Here is a 23,507-nt window from a genome sequence, read left to right on the forward strand (position 1 = left end):
CTTCAGTTTTCAAATTAAATAGGATTATGTAGAAAAACACTGAACACTGATATCCAGCCAGTCTGGATGGGTCATCCACCGACCACATTTATATTTTTCTTCCGTGTTTACAGCTTTTTAATGTCAGACGTCAGAGCTGTTAAACACACAAAATAGTAGCGTTTACAGTTTTCTTGGAAGGAAATCAATAAAGAAAAATCCTTTGATCAAGTCAAAGTATTTGGATGGGGATTTTAGATGCACTCAAATCCTGGTAAAATGAAATATTTCAGCCGTGCCCCGAGAGGTGGACTGTGCTGTAAAATCTGTGCTTACTGTGGTGCTCATGCACAACAAACCCGAACATGAGCAGCTATCACTATTTCTAAATCAAATGAGAGTTTGACATTAAATTTTAAGCTCATTTGATTTAACTGCAGCACTTTTTCAAATTTTATTACTATACCCATGTGACACAGATCTCAACTTCCTACAACTTTGAGCTGGCTGACACACAGAAACTCACTGTCATCAACTACCGCACAGGCATTTGTACAGACATGTTCAAGTAATTACATGTGGCACCGTTTCATTTTAGAGACCTGCTTACCATTAATGACAGGAGTGAAGATAGCCATACCCTCGAAGTTGGGATCACTCACTGTCTTGTCCAGTATAAGGCCTCCAAAGCTGGACAGCACAAACACAAAGGCAATCACAACACAGCAATACAACCTATGTACTCATATGCTGTACATACAGCGTGATGCATGATTTCTTAGTTTTGGTCCATATTTGTCACACTTACAGAGTTCACATCATCAAACCAATGTTATTAGACCAACGTAACCCCAGTCAACACAGATGCTGTTTTTAAATGAAAAGCTCTCCAAACCTACCTGCCCTACAGACAAAAGTAACAGCCACTAATTCTAATAAGCAGCTGTGCCACCATTGGCGGTGAGAACTACAAGGAAGCATTTGTGATAACTGGCAGTGACTCGTTCCCATCGTTGTGGAGGAATTTTGGCTCTCTCTTCTTTTGCTTTTAGGATTTGTGTCACTAGACCACTCCAAAACCTTCATTTTGTCCTTTTAAGCCATTCCGAAGTGGAGTTGCTGGTGTGTTTTAGATCATTGTCCTGCTGTATAATTTGAGTGCCCTTGAGCTTCAGGGCACAAACTGATGGCCAGACATTCTTCTTCGGGATTTTCTGGTAGAGAGCAGAATTCATGGTTCCATCATGGGATTGCTTTGCTGCTTCAGTCATCCGAATCCTGAAGCAGCAAAGCAATCCCAGACCGTCACACTACACTTGGTATACCGTTCTTTTTAATTAAATGCTTTGTTAGTTTTATGCCAATCGTAACGGGACTCAAACTTTCCAAAACGTATATTTTTCCAAAAGTCTCAGCGATCATCAAGATGGTTTATGGCAAATGTGAGATGAGCCTTTGTGCTCATGTTTGTCAGCAGTGGTTTTCTCCCTGGAACTTTTTGTCAAGCGTCTTTTTTATTGTTGAGTCATGAATTCTGACCTAAACTAAGACCAGCGGTTCTTTAGATATTGTTCCGGGTTATTTTGTGATCTCCGTGATGAGACGTTGGTCTGTTGCACTAGCTTTGGTAGGTCAGCCACTCCTGTGAAAGTTCACCACTGGTCCAAGTGTCCTCCATTTGTGGACAATGGCTCTCACAGTCACCTTCATTCTGTCAAAGTCCCAAAGTCTTAGAAATGGCTTTGTAACCCTTTCCAGACTGCCACTGGATATATGTCATTGATTTTGTTGCTCAGCTGTTTCTTTAGATCAGGACAAGATGTGTTGCTTGTTGAGGTCTTGCAGCTTCTTCACTCCACTTCTGGGAAGATTGGCAGTTAAGTGATGGACATCAAATTGCTGTGGAAATGACCTTATAGTATTTCCCAGATTGATGGGCAGCAACAATAGCTCCTCTCAGATGATTGTTAATGTCTTTCCACTTTGACACATGAATGATCCAGATCTCTATAAAGTTGCTCACACTTTATAGGGCTAAGCAGCAGCCTGTTAATTCTTATAGGAGAAGTAAGAGTAGACTTCATACGTCATAAAAAATACTTTTTAATAGGCCTGTATATGTGCAAGAGCCATAAACACACAAAAAACAAATCTATTCACATATAAAGTGCTGTTTATTATTATTCTAGATTAAGTGTTTGAGTGTCTACCTGCTAATGGACATGGCCACTATTACGGGCTGCCATCCTGAACGGAGAACCTCTCTGATCTGAGGGCTTTGTCGGGCCACCAACACCCAGACCGGGATGAGACAGAGAAAGACCAGACACACCATAGGTGACAGGTACCATATGTCTAAAAAAAGAGAGACAGAGAGACAAAGACATTATACTGAAGGTCTCCAAAGAAAGAAAGAAAAAAAGGAGACAAATCCAGTCAGTTATGGGCATGTCTGCATGGGTATGAAAAATGTTATTCAACACAACATTAAAGGCTTTACAGTTTTATACTACATATACAGTAAGTCTGTGATGTAAATGATACTGGCATTTTATCCCCCCTGTACACATACATGACAACCCTCTCAATTTTTCCGGGAGAATCCCGAATTTCAATGCTCCTCCCGAAAATCTCCTTGAGCCACCACTCTCTCGAATTTCTCCTGATTTTCCACCCGGACAACAGAATTGAAAAACCATATCCCAGAATTCATAGCGCGGCCCAGCCAATTCCAGTTTCCAACAATGGCGGCAGCTACTTAGAGTAATAAGAGTAATATTTAAAACTTTCTGGGTCACAATATAAACTTTTAGCATATTTTCAGGCGAGAATGTAGCTGTGTAAACTTTAAATATCTGAACCGACGAGAACAGCGAACTCCCAGCACATCGTTTTCAAACCCCCGCGGTCTTTCGCTACTCAGGTTAAACATGATATATAACTCACTTAGATAACCTAAAAATGTTATTGTTTGACTTATTTCAGTGTCTTTATTTGTTCCTGAGTAAATCGGTTTGGCTGAGATTGAAGTTATTAGATTAGAATAGATTAAATAAAACTTTATTAAACCCTTGGGAGGGTTGCTCCGGGGTTTTCACACATATGTACATTTACATCACATATGCCAAATAACTAGATGCAGAGGAACACATCTATAATCACCCTTTTTTTGTGTATCAAAATGTCTCAGGGTGTCATTTTGATACACAGTGCACACACACTACAGTGTGTGTTGTGTATACACAGTGCATTCTCACAGTGTGTGTGGAAAAATCTGCCTTTTGCTGCCATCTTCTGGCAGAAAAAAGTCAATTAAATCTTTCCTTCCAAATTTCAAGGGCACCAAAATACCCTGTATCACTTGTTTTTCACTTGTCACTGGCAGCCACCAGTGCTACCCCTCAGCCTCCCAGCCGAGGGCATCTATGGTATAAATTTGAAAACCTAGGCGATTTCCTTCTTCAGTTATTACACTCACAAGACTATCAGAAAAACTGACCTCTGACCTTGTCCAAGGTTTCACCTCATCTAAGATTTTTAGTAGCAGCACCAATGGGATGAATTTAAAAAGCCTGTGTTGCCTCGTTTGAAGCACCGTGCTACGCAGCTCCGGGGCCACAACCGTTATCTCAAACAATAAACTGTGTTAAGGCCGTGGCTTGTAACACAACACCCATTTACTTTCTGAGAGATGTCATTTATTAACAAAAAAAGAAAAAAAAGAAAACATGCAACCAAAACAGATCAAGCACAAAGGCTGGGTCATGAAGGAGAACAAGTGGGTAGAGCTAAGGAGGCGAACAGCCACAAACCAAATACTTCACAGATCACCAGAGGGCGACACCTAGGACATCACATCCAAACAAACACACACAGACATTAACAATAGCAGTGCTAGTGATCTGTAATATTAGAAACTAATTTTATTATTATTATTTAATTTTTTTGTAAATTCTGGATGCTGATCTGGACATACTCCAAAGGTCAATTCTAAGCTGTGTGAAAAATGAAATTTTTAATCCAGCCATAGGTTTGTGAATATAAGGAAAAATACGCACAGTTAAAAGTAAAAAAAAGCCAGGAACTTTAGTGAAACCCAGTGAGCTTGAGATCATATAGTTGCTACTGACATCTCGGCTTTTTCCTCACCTTTATACTCATAGAGCGCGCTGCTGACCCCAGCCAGCAGGGACAGGGTGATCAAATCCCCCAGACTCGCAGCAATGGGAGTGGCCACATTGTCAGGGTTGATTCCCACTTTCCTCGAGCCGATGATCACTCCAATCATCACCAGGCCTGCACAACAGAGTGTGAAGGGACAGAAACACAAAAGACGTGAGACGCTTACACTTTCAATCAACATACGGGGAAAACACAACTGTAGAAAGAAAGAGCCAATTCAGCTTCTTTCATCATGTTTGTGAGACAACAGAATGCTGACGGAAGCTTTTAGCTGGAATTTGTTCGTTTTTCTATATCAACAAAGACAACTGTCAACACGCCAACCTGTCTCACAGAGTGATAGCTGGCCTGGAAAGAGAAAAGAAAAACAAAAGGGTATGAGTAAAAAAACGAATTACAGAGAAACTGAAATGACAGTGTAGAGAGAGACAGTGACGAGGTTTCCCCTGCAGAGCAGAAAATGAAACAAGGACAGTTTTGTTCCTTCACGCATCAGTCCTGCTTAACACCAGAACACTTAAGGTGAGCATGAACTATGGATTATTCGGGGAGTGCATGCTGAGACGGGTAATATAAGGACAGGCGCACAGATGAAAGCTGTTTGATTGAAATTTGTTTCACAACAATGAGAAGCCACCCTAAAACACTGTCAGAATAATAACATTAGCTTGTATAACTGTCAAACTGTTACGTATTGTTTGTTATAGTTACAACGAATCACATTCACACCTAGCAGCTTAAATTAAGACCTTAAAAACGGTAGCATCTGCATGGGTGTGTGTCGTTCTGTCTGTCAACATGACAGCTTGAAAAGTTTTTTGTGAATTCTGAGAAAACCTTGTGGGAGTGTGGAGTGGGGTCATGTTAACAACCTATTAAATCCACCGAGGTCTTCAAAGTCAACTTTATTTATTGGTTGAAAATTGGCAAAAAGCCTTATAGCATAGAAACTATGATTATTACACGTGTGGTGTGTATTGCCCACATATAGAAAGTCCTGTATAAAGATTAAAATATCATGACACATTTGACCTCTGACCTCAAGTTCAACAGATTGATCTGAAGGTCAAAGTGATAATAAAGCTATATAGAGCTATTTAGAACTATGTATCTTACATCCAATCAGAAAGTTCCTCTGTCAGGAGGTACTGATGGTGCCTTTTTTATGTGTCTAGTTTGACTATCATAACATCATGAAGAATGTGAGTACAGCTGGTACTCTGGAGTGAATGCTTCATCTGGTTCTTCTAGTTACAGCTTCCGATTTGACCCCTGACCCCTAAACGAAACTGTATGCTTGGGTGACTATATGCTAGAATAACTGACTGTTATTCGAATTTCCAAATAAAGAACATCCCCGCAGCTTACTTACCTAAAGACAGAGCAGCTACAAAGGCGGTGGTGATACTGCTGGCGCACAGGACAGCTGCTTGTTCCAGTTCAATGCCTCCTCTGGAAATCGCCCCTAAACAAATTGCTGCCACTGCGGCGAGGAATCCTACCACTGTGGCCTGGACCTGCCGAAACAGGACAGAGCACAGCAGCGTCAGGCCCCGGCTACAGTAGGATAGTGAATTTAACATTCAGAACACTGACGGACAGATGTTGGAAGCAGCAATTTTTATGAGTGAATATTTTTTGGCACATTTTTCTCCGAAAAATGGCTTCAGGAATCGTTTAGCCTAAAAAACTGAAGTGGAGTGAGTTTGTACTTAAACACAATGCAGAGAGCAAACTGAAGACAGGAGTCCTGAACTTCTGAACAGTGACAGTCCAGCCCATTATTTACTCTTTTCATATTTTGGGTGTAAATTTCTCCCCGGCATACCTTACCTGAATAAGTGCCAGATTGCTGCACACCATGGTCCATTGTTTATCAGGGTCATCCATTTGGCCTGTGTTAGCCTGCAAACATGGAGTCATGATTCATATGTTGAGGCAAAGGCTCTCACTCAAATAACACAGGTCTGAAAGAAGAAAGTTTTTTGTTAAGATATATATATATATATATATATATATATATATATATATATATATATATATATATATATATATATATATATATATATATATATATGGCAGCCTGTTCTAACGTTTGGGTTTGTGGTTTATTGTTAGCACCTGACAACTTTTTGCTTCTTATTCATAAACTCTCTCCATACTCTTTCACATGATACTTGCGTTGATGGCAGGAGAGGCTTGTAGTTTTTGGTGACTGGCAGAGACCAATTTGCGGCATAATTTCATAGGCAATGAAAAATATCTTGCAGTAAACAGTGTGTTTTGCAACAGCATGACATAAATGATAGAGTATAATATGAAAAGGTAGATGTTTTAATATCATCATCCAATGTATCCATCGTAGCCCTATTGGTAAGTGTGTGTTTCTAAAGCAAGGGTGTCCAACTCCAGGCCTCAAGGGCCGCTGTCCTGCAGGTTTTCATTTTATTTCATTTCATTTATTTATTTATTTCACACTTGGTAAAACAGATCAAACAAACCAACCACACTTTCTATCAACAAAGCACTACAACCATGTGTGAAAAGGAGCAGGAAGAAGAAAATATTCTTATTAAACCCTGCCAGGCCTCATTACCAGGCCTCTCGTGAACTTCAAGACATGTTGAGGAGGTAATTTAGCCATTTAAATCAGCTGTGTTGGGTCAAAGACACATCTAAAACCTGCAGGACACCGGCTGTTGAGGCCTGGAGTTGGACACCCCAGTTCTAAAGCCTCTCCACCAGAGGCCTGGGAGTTTGAGGGTCCTGTGCAGTGTCTCGTTGTTCCTAGGACTGCACTATTCTAGACAGAAACCTCTGAGTTGTGCAAAGAATCTGATGGAAGCACTCTTCCAGTTTGGGGGGTTACAGCTCCTAATGCTCCTATTACCACTGGGACCACTTTCGACTTTACCCTCTACGTCTGCCCCAGTAACTCCTTCAGCCCCTCTACTCCTCTATTGTTGCTGTGTGCTGGGATTGCCACATTTATCACAACTGCCGTCTTCTGCTGCTTGTCAAGCATCACTATATCCATCTCGTTCGCCAGGAGCTGCTGGTCCATCCAGAACTCAAAAGTCCAACATGACCTTACTCATATTGTTCTCAACCACCTTTGGTGGTGTCTCTCATCAGGAGTTGGGGACTTTTATTTCATTTATGGTACAATTATTTCTGTACACTGTCCCAATCACTACACTACAATTGGCTACAACCTTCTATTGTGTGTTGGATGTCTCTGGGTCCACATTGCACAATCTGGAACTTGGGTCCAGCTGTGTGTGTGACTCCTGCCTCAATGGATCTGGTCCTTAGGACTTGTTCTGTGCTGTCCTTTAAGATAGCCTTTTCTAGCCATTGATAGGACTTTTTAATGTTAGCCATGGTGCATCCTAGGCAGGGTCATTCATGATGGTTCCTCCTCCTTTACCTCACCAACTTCTGTCTTTAGCTGCTTGAAGCTTTCTTGTAGCAGCTCATCTAACATGTTCTGGATTATGGCTCTGACTCTCTCTCTCATCGTTGTTCGTAAAGCCTTAGGGCGCTGGACTTTGGGTGGAAACATCTATAAGTTATAAGGATTCTTTGTTTGGATTTGGCATCTACTTCCTCCTGTGGCTAGCTCATTAGTGTGACTGCTGATTAAGCAGTCACAGTACTGAGATCCGAATCTTTCTTTAAACACAATTCAACACCATTACCACACGCACACACACACACACACACAGCAGATATTCTTCAAATATTCTAGTTTTTCATTTGCGGTTCTTCAGTTGAGACATTTAAAATGAGTCTTTTTTTTTCAAGGGATTTAAAGAATATGAGCTTTCAATATCCATTCAGATTTTTTCAACCTCTTTTTCTAATGTACATTTAAAAGCTATTCAGCTACTTTCCAACCTTGAAACTTCTTCTGTGTGAACAGCTTTCAGCAGTTCTGCACTTTGGCTTTCGGGTGAATGATTATGTGTATTTCCGCTCATTCAACAGTTTTTTCACCAAAGATTCAGCAATCATAAAAATTCACCTCAAATCACTCAACTGTCAGCATTCACACTGCACTAACATTTCTATGCTTCACTTTATTAGTACCATTTGTTGGCACAGAAGTCTCACAGAAGTTTAGGGGAGAAGCTACATGGTTCCAAAGGCACCATTCACAACATATTTTGATAATAAATGTTCTGCTCATCTTCTGAAGCTTACACCACTACCTAAATCTCAGAAATGCTCGTTTATTATGATACTGAGGTGAATCATATACAGTGGCTTGCAAAAGTATTCGGCCCCTTTGAACTTTTCCACATTTTGTCACATTACAGCCACAAACATGAATCAATTTTATTGGAATTCCACGTGAAAGGCCAACACAAAGTGGTGCACACGTGAGAAGTGGAATGAAAATCATACATGATTCCGAACATTTTTTACAAATAAATAACTGCAAAGCGGGGTGTGCGTAATTATTCAGCCCCCTGAGTCAATACTTTGTAGAACCACCTTTTGCTGAAATTACAGCTGCCAGTCTTTTAGGGTCTGTCTCTACCAGCTTTGCACATCTAGAGACTGAAATCCTTGCCCATTCTTCTTTGCAAAACAGCTCCAGCTCAGTCAGATTAGATGGACAGCGTTTGTGAACAGCAGTTGTCAGATCTTGCCACAGATTCTCGACACCAGACAGGTCAGGGATAAAGTTATTGAGAAATTTAAAGCAGGCTTAGGCTACAAGATTTCCCAAGCCTTGAACATCCCACGGAGCACTGTTCAAGCCATCATTCAGAAATGGAAGGAGTATGGCACAACTGTGAACCTACCAAGACAAGGCCGTCCACCTAAACTCACAGGCTGAACAAGGAGAGCGCTGATCAGACATGCAGCCAAGAGGCCCATGGTGACTCTGGACGAGCTGCAGAGATCTACAGCTCAGGTGGGGGAATCTGTCCATAGGACAACTATTAGTCGTGCACTGCACAAAGTTGGCCTTTATGGAAGAGTGGCAAGAAGAAAGCCATTGTTAACAGCAAACCATAAAAAGTCCCGTTTGCAGTTTGCCACAAGCCATGTGGGGCACACAGCAAACATGTGGAAGAAGGTGCTCTGGTCAGATGAGACCAAAATGGAACTTTTTGGCCAAAATGCAAAACGCTGTGTGGCAGAAAACTAACACTGCACATCACTCTGAACACACCATCCCCACTGTCAAATATGGTGCATCATGCTCTGGGGGTGCTTCTCTTCAGCAGGGACAGGGAAGCTGGTCAGAGTTGATGGGAAGATGGATGGAGCCAAATACAGGGCAATCTTGGAAGAAAACCTCTTGGAGTCTGCAAAAGACTTGAGACTGGGGCGGAGGTTCACCTTCCAGCAGGACAACGACCCTAAACATAAAGCCAGGGCAACAATGGAATGGTTTAAAACAAAACATATCCATGTGTTAGAACGGCCCAGTCAGCTCTAAATCCAATCGAGAATCTGTGGCAAGATCTGAAAACTGCTGTTCACAAACGCTGTCCATCTAATCTGACTGAGCTGGAGCTGTTTTGCAAAGAAGAATGGGCAAGGATTTCAGTCTCTAGATGTGCAAAGCTGGTAGAGACAGACCCTAAAAGACTGGCAGCTGTAATTTCAGCAAAAGGTGGTTCTACAAAGTATTGACTCAGGGGGCTGAATAATTACGCACACCCCACTTTGCAGTTATTTATTTGTAAAAAATGTTTGGAATCATGTATGATTTTCATTCCACTTCTCACGTGTCCACCACTTTGTGTTGGCCTTTCACGTGGAATTCCAATAAAATTGATTCATGTTTGTGGCTGTAATGTGACAAAATGTGGGAAAGTTCAAGGGGGCCGAATACTTTTGCAAGCCACTGTAGATGTTATAGAGGCATTGTATTTCTGAGGAGCTACTCTGAGCTAGAGGATGAGGGGATTATGAGGTTAAATGTTCAATTCGATTTATGCTCATACCACAGATAACATAAGATAATTTATAACATAACCCTTAGACTTTCTTACAGCGGTAGAGAGGCGAGCAGCCAAGGTCATCTCCAGGTTTCCTTTGAGTCCAACCAGAGCTGGAACCAGGATGAAAACTTCTGTGATCACCTTAAACACCTCCCAGTGCTGGAACACACACATTGTGTAATGAGATACTGAATAAACAATTACAGAGCAGTGCAAAAAATACAAAACCAAAGCAAACATTCCTACTAATTATGCCTGACATATTCCCATTATAAAAACAACTGCACCTGATTAAACTTCTTTATGGAATTACGAAAGACAATCAGATATTCTAGACTAACCCAGTAGCCTACTTTCTGTTTCCACTCCTTTGAGCATTCGCCGCCACGCCATACCGTGCAGCTTCACTGGGTTTAGAACACGTGCAGTTCACAGAGTCCGCCTCATGATGGTTTAGATCTTTAAATAAATGCGATTATACAAGAACACAGCTACAAAGAGCAGAATGATGTGAAGATGTGACAGCCACGTAGGGAGGGAAGGAAGGAAGAGTGGAGGGGACTGACAAAGTAGGTCAGTAAAAGTTTGATAAGACGTTTTGTTAAATAGGTGACATAGTCAATTATAAAATATAATATAACAGGAGCTAGATATAATATATTATTTATTGCTAGCATGTTTAAAAAAAACAGCTTGTGCTCAGTGAAGACTCTATTGTTTTATAGCAAATACATCCTTGTGTGAACTTCAAAAGATTAATTTCTGCAACAAATATAGCTCCCGTCAGAGGGGAGAAATAACCTATGCAGGTGTACAACCACCTACATGAGCTTCTTAACTAGCTGACTCAGCTGATCCTGGATGGCATGTTGAAGAAAACAGAGAAGTTATAGAATTTCTCTTTCTTGCTTTTAAACTTCAGATGTACTCGGAGCCACAGTGTGGGAACCATGAAACTACACTGAACAAAAATATAAACGCAACACTTTTGTTTTTGCTCCCATTCCCCATGGGATGGACGTAGAGACCTAAAATTCATTCCAGATACACAATATAACCATCCCTCCCAAACAGTGGTCACAAATCAGTCCAAATGTGTGGTAGTGGGCACATCTGCTATATTGAGATAATCCATCCCACCTCACAGGTGTGCCACATCAGGATGCTGATCTGACATCATGAGTAGTGCACAGGTGTACCTCAGACTGCCCACAACAAAAGGCCACCCTGGAATGTGCAGTTTTTTGCGCTATTGGGGGTCTGGGGACCCAGAACCGGTCAGTATCTGGTGTGACCACCATTTGCCTCATGCAGTGCAACACATCGTCGCATGGAGTCTATCAGATTGTCACTTGTGGCCTGTGGAATGTTGGTCCACTCCACTTCAATGGCTGTGCGAGGTTGTTGGATATTCGTGGGAACTGGTACACGCTGTCGTATACGCCGTATACATCAAGCACATCCCGAACATGCTCAATGCGTGACATGTCCGGTGAGTATGCTGGCCATGCAAGAACTGGGACATTCTCAGCTGCCATCTGCCCTGAACAATGTGAACCATGATTCATCCGTGAAGCGCACACCTCTCCAACGTGCCAGACGCCATTGAATGTGAGCATTTGCCCACACAAGTCTGCTACGGCGACGAGCTGGAGTCAGGTCAAGACCCCGATGAGGACGACAGGCATGCAGTTGAGCGTCCCTGAGACGGTTTCTGACAGTTTGTGCAGAAATTGTTTGGTTGTGCAAACCAATTGTTCCAGCAGCTGTCTGGGTGGCTGGTCTCAGACGATCTTCGAGGTGAACCTGCTGGATGTGGAGGTCCTGGGCTGGTGTGGTTACACGAGGTCTGCGGTTGTGAGGCCGGTTGGATGTGCTGCCATATTCTCTGAAACGCCTGTGGAGACGGCTTATGGTTGAGAAATGAACATTCAATGCACGGGCGACAGATCTGGTTGACATTCCTGCTGTCAGCATGCCAATTGCACGCTCCCTCATTGCTTGTGGCATCTGTGGCATTTTGCTGTGAGACAAAACTGCACATTCCAGGGTGGCCTTTTGTTGTGGGCAGTCTGAGGTACACCTGTGCACTACTCATGATGTCAGATCAGCATCCTGATGTGGCACACCTGTGAGGTGGGATGGATTATCTCAATATAGCAGATGTGCCCACTACCACACATTTGGACTGATTTGTGACCACTGTTTGGGAGGGATGGTTATATTGTGTATCTGGAATGAATTTTAGGTCTCTACGTCCATCCCATGGGGAATGGGAGCAAAAACAAAAGTGTTGCGTTTATATTTTTGTTCAGTGTATAAATCTTTAGCTCATATATATATAGTGGGGATCGCATTCCTATAATAAACCTTGCAGAGCCTAAAGTCAACTTGAATTCAGAGTTACATGGAGCCAACAGATTCTAAATTGGCAGCAAGGAGTATGATTAAGCTTGAATGGTTGTCTCTCTGTGGTACGAGGCTTTTACAGAGGACTGGGTTCAAAGGACAGAGCACAATAAGCACAAAAAATATCCAGAAGTTTATTTTAATTCTTTCTTCTCAGACGCAACATCCAAACCAATCGGTCCCCATCACATCTTAAATAACTTATAGTACCACAATATTCTAATACAGCACTTTTCCTCCAATTCTACTTTTAGAAACTCTGAGAACCAAAAGTAAACCTGCAGTCTGAGAGCAGAGATTTCAGCTTTCAGGCCTCGATTCTGTGGAACTAGCTCCTCGTTTGGATTCAGGAGACAGACACCTACTCTACTTTTAAGATTAGGCTTCAAACCTTCCTTTTAGAAAATGCTTATATAGCTTATATCTTTCTATTCTTTCCTTTATCCTCTTCTCTTTCTCCTCACTCCCAACAGGTACCAGCAGAGGTCTGCCCCTCCCTGAGCCTGGTTCTGCCAGAGTTTTCTTTCTGTTAAAAGGGAGTTTTTCTTTCCTGCTGTTGCCAAGTACTTGATCAAAGGGGTCGTCTGAATGTTGGGGTTTCGGGATTTGTGAGTAATAACCTAGTGCCTATTAGATTTATTATTGCAGGATTTTGATATGTGTTGTCAGTATTTACAAAGAAAGCGCAGTGACAAGACTTAATATAAGAATGAATTTAACCTTTATTTGACTGACCCTGTTCTAGCAGAGCTTTTTTTTTTTTTTTATATTCCTCTGAATTCTCTGGCTGTCATATCAAATGTCAGAAACCCAGTTCCACTGGAAATTATGCATGTCCATCACTGCCTCTGACTTGTTTCATAAGTGATGAAGTATGTTTATGACATGCCTTCTTCACACTTTGTCATTTCGGTACAGGTCAATCTAAATATCATGCCCTTTCCATTCTTAAAGGTTATGAATCATTTCCATGATGTTCTGAACCCAAAAATGGAGCTACATATTGATGAGCAGTAATTCATTATCTCTCCTGTTTCCAACACCTGGAACACAAATATTAATTAACCCATCAGTTACTGATTACTGTGTGCCAGTTAGCTAGCTTAGTTAACCAGAGCCAGTGGTTTGTCACATACAAGAACGACCCGAACACATTTTTAAATGTTTTTTAACCATTATGAACGTGCTAACTATTGCTCTTTTAAATATTCTGCACTCTCTAGTGTTTGCAACCAATTGGATCATTTCTGCCTCCTGACCTATTTAAACAATAGTGAACAGGTGATGAAGGTGAATGGATCCAAACAAGGGAATAAGAGAACTGAATGTCAGTCTTGTCAATGGTAGAGGAGTGTGTGTGCTGGTGTGAGTGCATCTCTATTCATACCAATTCCTCTCAGGTTCTGGATTGCTAAATCTGGCTGACATCTGTCATACACAGAGGCTATCTTGGGACATGTCCCACTTCTGCTATAATACTGCTGCTTGACTGTGAGTGCGAGTGTGATGGGACAAAAGCCAACATAAGCCAGCTCAGTGCTACTGTAGACTTCCAGGGACTTTCTAATGTTGGTGCTGTCGCTGACTGATTCAGGTACTTCAGACACACAAAAATGATATTTTCAGAAAATTTTACACTCAAGAAGAATTCAGTATTTTATGCTCGGTCTATAATAACAGGTTTTTCCTTTACTAACAGTATCTCTGTGTAACAAATACACTTCTTTTAGCCAATTACAAGCCAGGTCTCAAGCCAAATATTTGCTGGGGATTTGTAATGTGTTAAGTTTGCTTCATTACATTAAAAGTCTGGTTGCTCATGTTTTGTTATTAATGTTGTACTCTATAGTTTTTCTGGTCCCCTCACCACTGTGACCATTAATGACAAACTGGGTTTTAAAAACAATAGTGACATTTTAAAAAGTACAGTCTGTATTTTTAAAGAGCCCACAGTGACAAAAAGGAGGAAGCTCAGGTGTGGGTTTTTTTGTGACCGATTCTGTTGCACATGTATTTCTGGGGGTATTATTATGAACTATCTGCAGTGTTGGGGAGTAATGGAATACATGTACCGGCGTTACGTATTTAAAATACAAAATATGAGTAACTGTATTCCATTACAGTTACTGTTTAAAAAGGTGGTATTCAGATTACAGTTACTTTGTAATCTGATGTATCTAATCTTATTATAAAATCTAAATCATCCACCAGTCACCTTGACCCTCTTCCCACTCTGTTAGTTAAAGCCTGTCTTCCCTCGTTAGCTCCTCTCATAACCAGTATTATCCATTCCTCCCTGAACACTGGAATCGTTCCTGAATCACTGAAAAAGGCTTCTGTTATTCCAACTAGTTCACCTCCTATCTCTCAGACCGCACTCAGTTTATCCAATTTAAATCCCATTCTTCAAGTCTCCATCCTGTTTCTGCTGGTGTGCCCCAGGGTTCAGTATTAGGGCCCCTTTTATTCATTATTTACATGCTCCATCTTGGTCATATATTCCGAAAATATAATATACATTTTCACCGTTATGCCGATGACACCCAGCTCTACATTTCTTCTAACCCCAATTCATCCCTCCCACCTCCCTCCCTCTCAAACTGTCTTATCGAGATTAGATCCTGGTTCTCCTCCAATTTTCTTAAACTAAGTAATAAAACTGAAGTTTTACTCATTGGCACAGCCTCTATCTTAACCAAATCCCAAGTTTTCCCATTAACATTGAACGTTCCCCCACCCTTCCCTTCCCTCAGGTTAAGAGTTTGGGTGTCATACTTGATAATACTCTCTCATTCCAGTCCCACATTAATTACATAACCCGGTCTGCATACTTCCACTTACGTAATATTAACCAACTCCGCCCCTTCCTTACTTCCCTTAAATTCAGGGAATTTAAAATAGAAAGTAGCTCGTCCACAGAAGGACTGGTAGCTCCCCTTACGATAAGGGCTCAGATCGCGCGAACAGGTGTGGGATTAGAGCTCTGGGTAGCTCCCCAACTGGGTCTAGACTGGGTCTAGAGAGTATTTTAAATTCAGGGAATTTAAAATAGAAAGTAGCTCGTCCACAGAAGGACTGGTAGCTCCCCTTACGATAAGGGTTCAGATCGCGCGAACAGGTGTGGGATTAGAGCTCTGGGTAGCTCCCCAACTGGGTCTAGACTGGGTCTAGAGAGTATTTTAAATTCAGGGAATTTAAAATAGAAAGTAGCTCGTCCACAGAAGGACTGGTAGCTCCCCTTACGATAAGGGTTCAGATCGCGTGAACAGGTGTGAAATGTGTGTGTTTAGTTAGTTAGTTTGTTTGCTTGTTTTAATCAATTTTAAATCATGCTTTTTATTTGTTTTTGTTTCTAATGTCTCTGTAAAGCACTTTGAATCACCTTGTTGTTGAATTGTGCTATACAAATAAATTTGCCTTGCCTTGCCTTCCCATGCTGCTGCCATCCTTGTCCATAGTCTTATTACGTCCCGCATTGATTACTGCAATTCCCTCTTATTTGGTCTCCCTAAAAGGTCCCTTCACAAACTCCAACTTCTTCAAAATTCTGCAGCTCGTGTCATAACTCGAACTCCGTCAAGAGCTCATATTACCCCAGTTCTTCAGCAGCTTCACTGGTTGCCCATAGAAGCCAGGATAAACTTTAAAATCGTACTTCTCACGTACAAGTATATCCATAAATCTGCTCCTTCCTATTTGTGTGACCTGCTCCATATCACCAGTGTTTCCCGCCCTCTCCGATCCTCATCTGCTATTCATCTTACTGTTCCGTCCGCACGTCTTACCACTATGGGGAACAGAGCCTTCAGTCGCTCTGCTCCTCAGCTCTGGAACTCTCTTCCTCCAGCCATAAGAAATATGGACTCTCTTCCCGCATTTAAGTCACAGCTCAAAACACATCTGTTCAAACTGGCTTATTCGCTTTGGTGCTGATTTTACCTGTTGTCAAGTTCTGCTTTGCAATTTTAACTTATTTTATGACTATTGCTTCTTTTATTAATGTTGTTCTTTTGTAAGGTGACCTTGGGTTTTTGAAAGGCGCCCTCAAATAAAATGTATTATTATTATTATTATTTGTTGAAATGAATGGATTACACGGCGGTCTTTTCCTGTTTCATATGTTAGACTATGCTCTTTCTATTTTTGGTAATTCCACGCCGGTGGAAACCCAAACAAAACACCAATTAAGAGGTTCTAATGCCTGTGTGTCAATCTCATGGCCCATGTCACCCCTACTTGCAGCCCGCATAATGACGTGAAGGAATATTTAAAAAAAATATTATTAAAAAAATATTTAATATGAAGGCAATAGGCAGAGTGTTACAGGCATCGCCCTAAAGAATGTAGCCTCATGGGCAGTGTAGTCCGTGCTGCAGGGAGAATGGACTGCCATACCAGTTATGTGTCTGGATCAGGTGACCCTGAACCATTCTTTATTTATGCTGCAAAATGCTGGTGATGCAAAGTTGGTACGTTCCAAGTCTGAACATAGAATGACTGAGGGGAATTCCCATAACAGTACAGAATACCAGGGATGGACATATGACAGGGCAGTGAATACACTGGAGGGTTACCTAGGTAACCAGAACTACTACCCATCAGCTTCAAAGCAATGCATGAGGAACACTTCAACTGTGACAAGGTTTTTTACTTTTAAGGAGTTTGGAAAGAAAAGTGACTGGCCTTCTTTAAGTTTCTTGAAGATGTTTCACCTCTCATCATTAAATTACTATGACCTGGATGACATAAGCCCTTTACTTTTGTTTTTACCTTTTTAAGTAAAGAACTTTGTGACAATTTCAAGGGAGATGCAGTGTATATACAAAGTCATCTCCCTCTCTGGCCTTCTTTTTCTCTCTCTCATCTCCAAACCACTTATTGAATTAACTGTTCAATGCAATCCCAAGGCTCTCGTCTCTCTCTCTGGTCTAAATCTGATTTAGAAAGCTCAGAAAGGTGGATGTAACACAAGACTCCATCTGTTAATCAGAAAAAAGCACTGTCAACAGTGAACCGGCAGAGCTGTGCACACATGTGCAATCACAACACACGCATTTCTTGTTTAACCAGTTCAGGGTTTTTCTTTTAAGGCTCTCAACAACACGGACTGAGTTCAGAAAGCAGGTCAAGTCACAAAAAAGGTAGCTGAGACAAATATCTTATATTTAACTAAGGCCAGCATTAGTCTGAACTAATTCAAGCTTGTGAATACCTGAGGGGCAGGAAAACAAAAAGGTCTTTTTCTCCGACTAGACCGTTTATCTATTCTTCATAGCAACAGCTGTCAATACGTGTCTGTACTCGGTATGCAAATACCCACCCACCTTTCCACAACATCCCACAATCAGAATCTATAAGTGAGGTCAGTCCATTTCTCCCAAACATCCATTAACAGGACTGGGTCTCAAATTTCACTGCTTGTTTTTCAGGACTGGGAATCGAAATTAGTGAAGTAGGGAGCTTGCTCAAATATTCTTTGATCTCTTTGATATTCAAAAGTTATTCCACCTACTCCAATACAACACCACTTTCAGGTTAACCTACGAAAGATCACCTCTTTATAGAAAGAGGGAAGTATGACGTGAAGGTGGTGCCCTTGAGCAACAATCATGACACGATAATCAAAATACTTCCGATGGTACCCAACTCTACACATCTATTCACATTATTCTTGGATAATTACTTGTATAAGGTCCATAACGATACCCGCGGAGACCATTCCAAGTCCTGATATGAGGTATGGTACGATAACCTGCGCCCCAATGAGCCAAGAGCTCTCTGGTAGGAAACCATGTTCTGATCGAGTCAGCTTCCAGGTCACGCCACGTAACTTCTTGCCTTGGTAGCGTAGCTCCAACTCCAGACGAGTCACAACCATGTTGTACAGGAGATTAATCAAAGCACTTAGTTTGATGTTTAGTTATACCATGGTAAGTGTAACTTCATTCCAAAGGAAAAAAAAAACTCTGATTAAAAATAAAAAAGGTCTGAGGGGTCAAAATAAAGTAAGGAAGTGAAATACCAAAGATGAAAATAATCAATGAGTTTGTCCTTGGTTTAAAACAGGGGAAATGTTTCAAGCAGTTCCTAAGGCTCTTCCTGAAGAAATGAGAGGCAGCATTTGGGAGCATATATATGTTCTGCTCTCAAGGGATGACCCAAAGATGACAGCTACTTCTTGCATCATTCTTGGCAGTACACAAGATAAACATTCAGCATCCCTTTGAACCAAACTGGAGATCCGATATCTATTCAAGCAAGCGAGACATTCGTCATGTTTTCATTCCTTCCAATCAATGATGTTTTCCCAGGCAGAATCACGTTTAAAAGCTTTAACTCCAACTTGAGGGAGCTGGAGCATGGCATCTTTGGACCAATGGTGAGTCAGCAGTGATGAGGTATCCATTTGCCGGCACCTCTGGGGAAAACAATCATTAACACGATTTCTGATTCATCAGTCAAAATGTTCCACAAGCACAGATGATCCACATCTGCAGTCAAAGTCTTAAGTTTACCCGGCAACCTGCAAAAACTAACATTAAAAATAAGACTGGTTTATGCCAGTAAATTAATGCTGAGCTATTCAGTGGTCCTCCAGTTGTCCTGAACAACTCTAGAATCAAATAAATCCTCTGGTTGAGTTTCTTGTTTGTTGGAGTCCTCAGTTGATAAGATCCAGCTTTAAATCTACTTGACCTCCAGTGTAAAAGGCACAGCTGTATCTTGTGAACCCAGAGCTCGGAGTGACAGCTGAATGAGTGACAGGAGCAAAAAGATGAAGAACAGTCCAAAAGGTCTTGAGAGTTTAGAAGCAGGAGGAAGACTTTATATCTTTGATATACGAGCCTAATCTCTTATTTGGCGAGGTGAGCTCTGTGATGTCAATAGGAGATCCACAGATGAGATGCAGCACACAGTACCACTTGAGCAGACTAAAGTGTTCCTCTCCTCCTTTCAGCATCAGGGTAGTCCTGCTCACTCAGCTCTGCTGTGACGTAGCACAGAAAGAGGCAGGGCTGTCTGCCCTGTGCAAACTCACCAGAGAAACGACCGGCTTTCTGCCACGCACTCTCCCTCTAAGCTATTTTTTGCTGCGTGTCTGCCTCTTATCCTCCCTCCCTCCCGCGTATGGCATCCATCGTTCTACGTCGAACAGTCTTGCTGCATTTCACATCCCTCTTTCAGTCGTTTCCATATCTCTGTATCGTGACTCATTCTTTCCCTCCATCTTTTCCTTCCACTTTTACCTCTGTTCTAGCTGCTATAATCGTTTTGGAACACCGTATTTAAGAGCAAACAAACATACTGTACAACTACTGATTTCCAGGCATCTTTCAGGTCTTAAACTAAAAATCATTCCTCTCAATGCATACTGTTCACAAAAAAAGAAAAGAAAATGTTTTCATACACAATATATTAATTAATGACATGTAAAAAAAACTTTACATGTAAAATCTATAAAGTGCCACATTAAAAATAAGATTACATCATTTGAATACAAGAAATAAGGTTTTGGATTGGCTAAATAGAATTAAATAAATTGCAGTCGCTATAGTCTCAGATCACTTCGACATTGTGTAATAACACTGATGTGTTTCTTCTGGAAACTGCTGAGGTTGATTTGACAAGCAAGGCAACTGATTAGCAGCAAAAATGTAAAAAGCTTATAATTCTTCTTACAGGATGTACATTACTTTGCAAAAGTCTTGAGCCCCATTTCTTTATATTTTGCTTCCAAGGAGCCAAACATCTGACCCACGTTAAACTCATGGACTGAACATACACACACCCACAATGGACAACTGTACCCTCAAACACAATAATAACATGGAGTGAACCACCACTCACAACCACTAGCACTTTATATAGCCTCTGTAGAAACTATCTACACCCTCACTTATCTTAACTGCACTACTGTATAGCTCTGTGTAAATAATCATTCTGTACATTCGATAATCTTTAATCCTACAACTGTTTACAACTTGCATAGTTCCCATTTCTGTATAGCTGTATATCCCAGATTCTGTAAAGTTATTTATTTCATATTCTGTATAGTTTTTCATATTTATATCCTGTTCATATCCTGTACATAGCTTGTACTCACTACAGCCTGTACATACTTATAGTTATAGAATATTCACAACATACTTCATACCGTGTACATTATAACATACCATAATAGACCCATTTCTGTAATATACTCACATATCTATATTATTGCTAATATATATTGTAATATATCTATATCACTAAAGCACTTCTGGATGGATGCAAACTGCATTTCGTTGCCCTGTACCTGTGCATGTGCAATGACAATAAAGTTGAATTCTATTCTATTCTATTCTATTCTAAACACTTATTTTTTAAGGTCGTCTTAAGCAATAGTTCTCCAGGCTTTGTGAAGGTCTTTCAAAGTTTTCCTTCAGACATTGGCTGCCGTTTCATTTATTTTCGGTCCAGCCCTTTGAATTACAGTGAAAACTAAAACAGCAGTGGGATGGGTTTCAGTGTTTCAGTGAAGATAAAAGACACTTGCACTTACACAGCAGGGGACACTGGGTAAGACTTGTAATGACTGCTAATGGTAAACTCTTAGCCTAAATGCTGCTAGATATCAACACGATTGATGCATCACTGGCCCATTTGTTTGCTTCAAGTATTCAAAGAATTTATAACTATAACAGTTTCTGGGAGCCTGTCCAACTAACATTTAAGTCTCATTTAACCACCATAACTGTAATTTAAAGAAGTCAAATATTGCATGTTTGCAATAGTCTAATGTATGGACGATCTAATTTCACATTTTATGGAGCGAGCTTTTATAGAGCTCTAATTTGGAAGCCAACCAACAGAACAAAGAGAAGCTGACACAAATGGCACTGCCTTCGTCTGTCCATCCATCTATTCATCTTCTTCCGCTTATCCAGGGCCGGGTCGTGGCGGTAGACCTCCCTCTCCCTGACCACCTCCTCCAGGTTATCTGGGGCAACGTCAAGGCATTCCTACGCCAGCCAAGAGATATAATCTTTTCAATGTGTCTTGGCCCTAGGGCCTCCTCTCAGTGGGACCAGGCCAGAACACCTTACCGAGGAGGCATATAGGACGCATCCTTGTAGAAGCCCGAACCACTTCAGCTGGCTCCTTTCGATGTGGAGGAGCAGCGGCTCTACTCTGAGCTCCTCTCGGACGGCCGAACTCCTCACCCCATCTCTAAGAGAGAGGCCAGCCACCCTTTGGAGAACGCTCATTTCCACTGCTTGTCCCCTCATAGGTGAGAGTGGGGACGTAGATCAGCCAGACAATCGGGAGCTTTGCTTTTACGCCTCGTTCTCTCTTTACAGCGACAGACATCACTGCAGGCGCAGCACCAATCCATCTGTCAGTCACCCATTCCCCTCTCCCGTCAGTTGTGAACAAGACCCCAACAAATTGCATGTTGGATGTAATTGAAAGACAGGCCAACAGGATGTGATTGTTTAGACAATAGCTACCATCACAGGCCACAGTAACAATCGTTTTTGCTGATAGTGTAGTGTTGCTGTCTTTATCGACATTTTAGATCGGCTACTCTCCACGTCCTTGTGCGTCCGCTGTGCTTTGAGACACAGCTCCCAGCCAAGCTCATGACTAATCTTCCATCTGATGCAGGAGGGAAACTGATACTGTAGACTGCAGAGTGGGAAGAAATACTGATGAGCTACAGATGGAGTAAAGGGAAGTAGCCATATGAGGACAGACGTATGCTTATCAGTGGAGGACAGAGGGGAAGAGAGAGACCAGCTCATCATAGAGCAGACAGCAGTGTGTCTGATTTCCCTCAGCTCAGATGGCTGCAGACTATAAGCCAGGGACACCTGGCACAGGACAGACACGACTAGCTCAAACTCATTATTAAATGTACTATCTCACTATTCCCACCTTATATTCCTATACTGTATCCTACAGTATGATTCTATACCATTGTGTAGAAAACAGAGCCATCAGTCAGTTATATTCTTGAGGTATTTTGACCAAGGATATTACTGACATTTAATTAAGAACTGATGGGAAGGTTAAAGGTATAGTCACAAATTTTTGAGGTCATTTAATAGAAATAAAAAAGTATCCTATAGTCTATGTACATGTACAGCAGTGTGTAACTACATTTTCAAATAAACTGCATTCTCATAAACATGTAATGAATCTATTAATAATATATAGGAGTGAGTTTGCAGTTTCTGGAAGTCATCATTTTCTTCCAACTAATGGTGTTTTACATAAATGGTAGAGACAGGCCATGTATGTAGTATGCCAAATGGGGACTAGAAGAGAACTTGTTTTATCATCTGAGAATGGACCCCCTTCATCAAAGAGATAACACCACTTGCAACTAAATAAATCTTCATCCTCTTCCTCCTCACCTCAAGATTAATCTCCTAAACAGAACTCACACTCTAAGACATGAAAACTTGCATAAACATGCTTATTTATTCCCAATACTGTTGCAGTGACATATTGCCAGTAGATCAGACATGCGACTTTCCTGTCTCTGGAGAGTTGACAACGAGCCGGGTGAACAACAACAGCTGATTTTAAGGTAACATTATGCCAGCTAATGTTAGATTCAAGTGTCATAAAAATCACACTTTTCCTCTGATAAACATTTTGATTACATTCTCACATTCTACGAACGTTTATTCCCTAACTGTACGAGTCTAACAATGTTAAATCCACGTTAGATTCACTAGCACAAACTAAAACTATCTATCAGGATATCTTCAACAGCTCACCTTAGTATGGCTGTCATCAGTCAGAGGTGAGCTTTACTGACTGACTCGCCTGTATTGAACTCCTTTTACAGTTTTACAGCTACACATGGATGCTTCTCACCCAGCATTGACAGCTGAGATAAACAGAGGTCTGATTGCCTTCCACAGAAAGGAAAAATCTCGATTATAGGCATAAGCTGTTGTGTAGTCGTGGCAGTTATGA

The 23,507-nt window shown here is 41.2% G+C and overlaps 1 protein-coding gene across 6 annotated transcripts in view; it reads right to left on the minus strand.

Annotated features, from left to right (window-relative positions):
- Nucleotides 1-23,507, minus strand: part of LOC308406655 (solute carrier family 41 member 1-like) — a 43,445-nt gene that overhangs the window by 14,275 nt on the left and 5,663 nt on the right. For all 6 annotated transcript variants that reach the window (XM_080897785.1, XM_080897788.1, XM_080897784.1 and 3 more), the window contains exons 3-8: nucleotides 10,179-10,286; nucleotides 5,995-6,066; nucleotides 5,534-5,678; nucleotides 4,129-4,275; nucleotides 2,190-2,334; nucleotides 590-669 (exon numbers count right to left, since the gene is read on the minus strand). In XM_080897785.1, the coding sequence (XP_080753911.1) occupies nucleotides 590-669; nucleotides 2,190-2,334; nucleotides 4,129-4,275; nucleotides 5,534-5,678; nucleotides 5,995-6,066; nucleotides 10,179-10,286 (697 nt within the window). The remainder of the gene's footprint in view (nucleotides 1-589; nucleotides 670-2,189; nucleotides 2,335-4,128; nucleotides 4,276-5,533; nucleotides 5,679-5,994; nucleotides 6,067-10,178; nucleotides 10,287-23,507) is intronic.

This window comes from Rhamphochromis sp. 'chilingali' (assembly GCF_963969265.1).
Source record: "Rhamphochromis sp. 'chilingali' genome assembly, chromosome: 12".
Lineage (NCBI taxonomy): Eukaryota > Metazoa > Chordata > Actinopteri > Cichliformes > Cichlidae > Rhamphochromis > Rhamphochromis sp. 'chilingali'.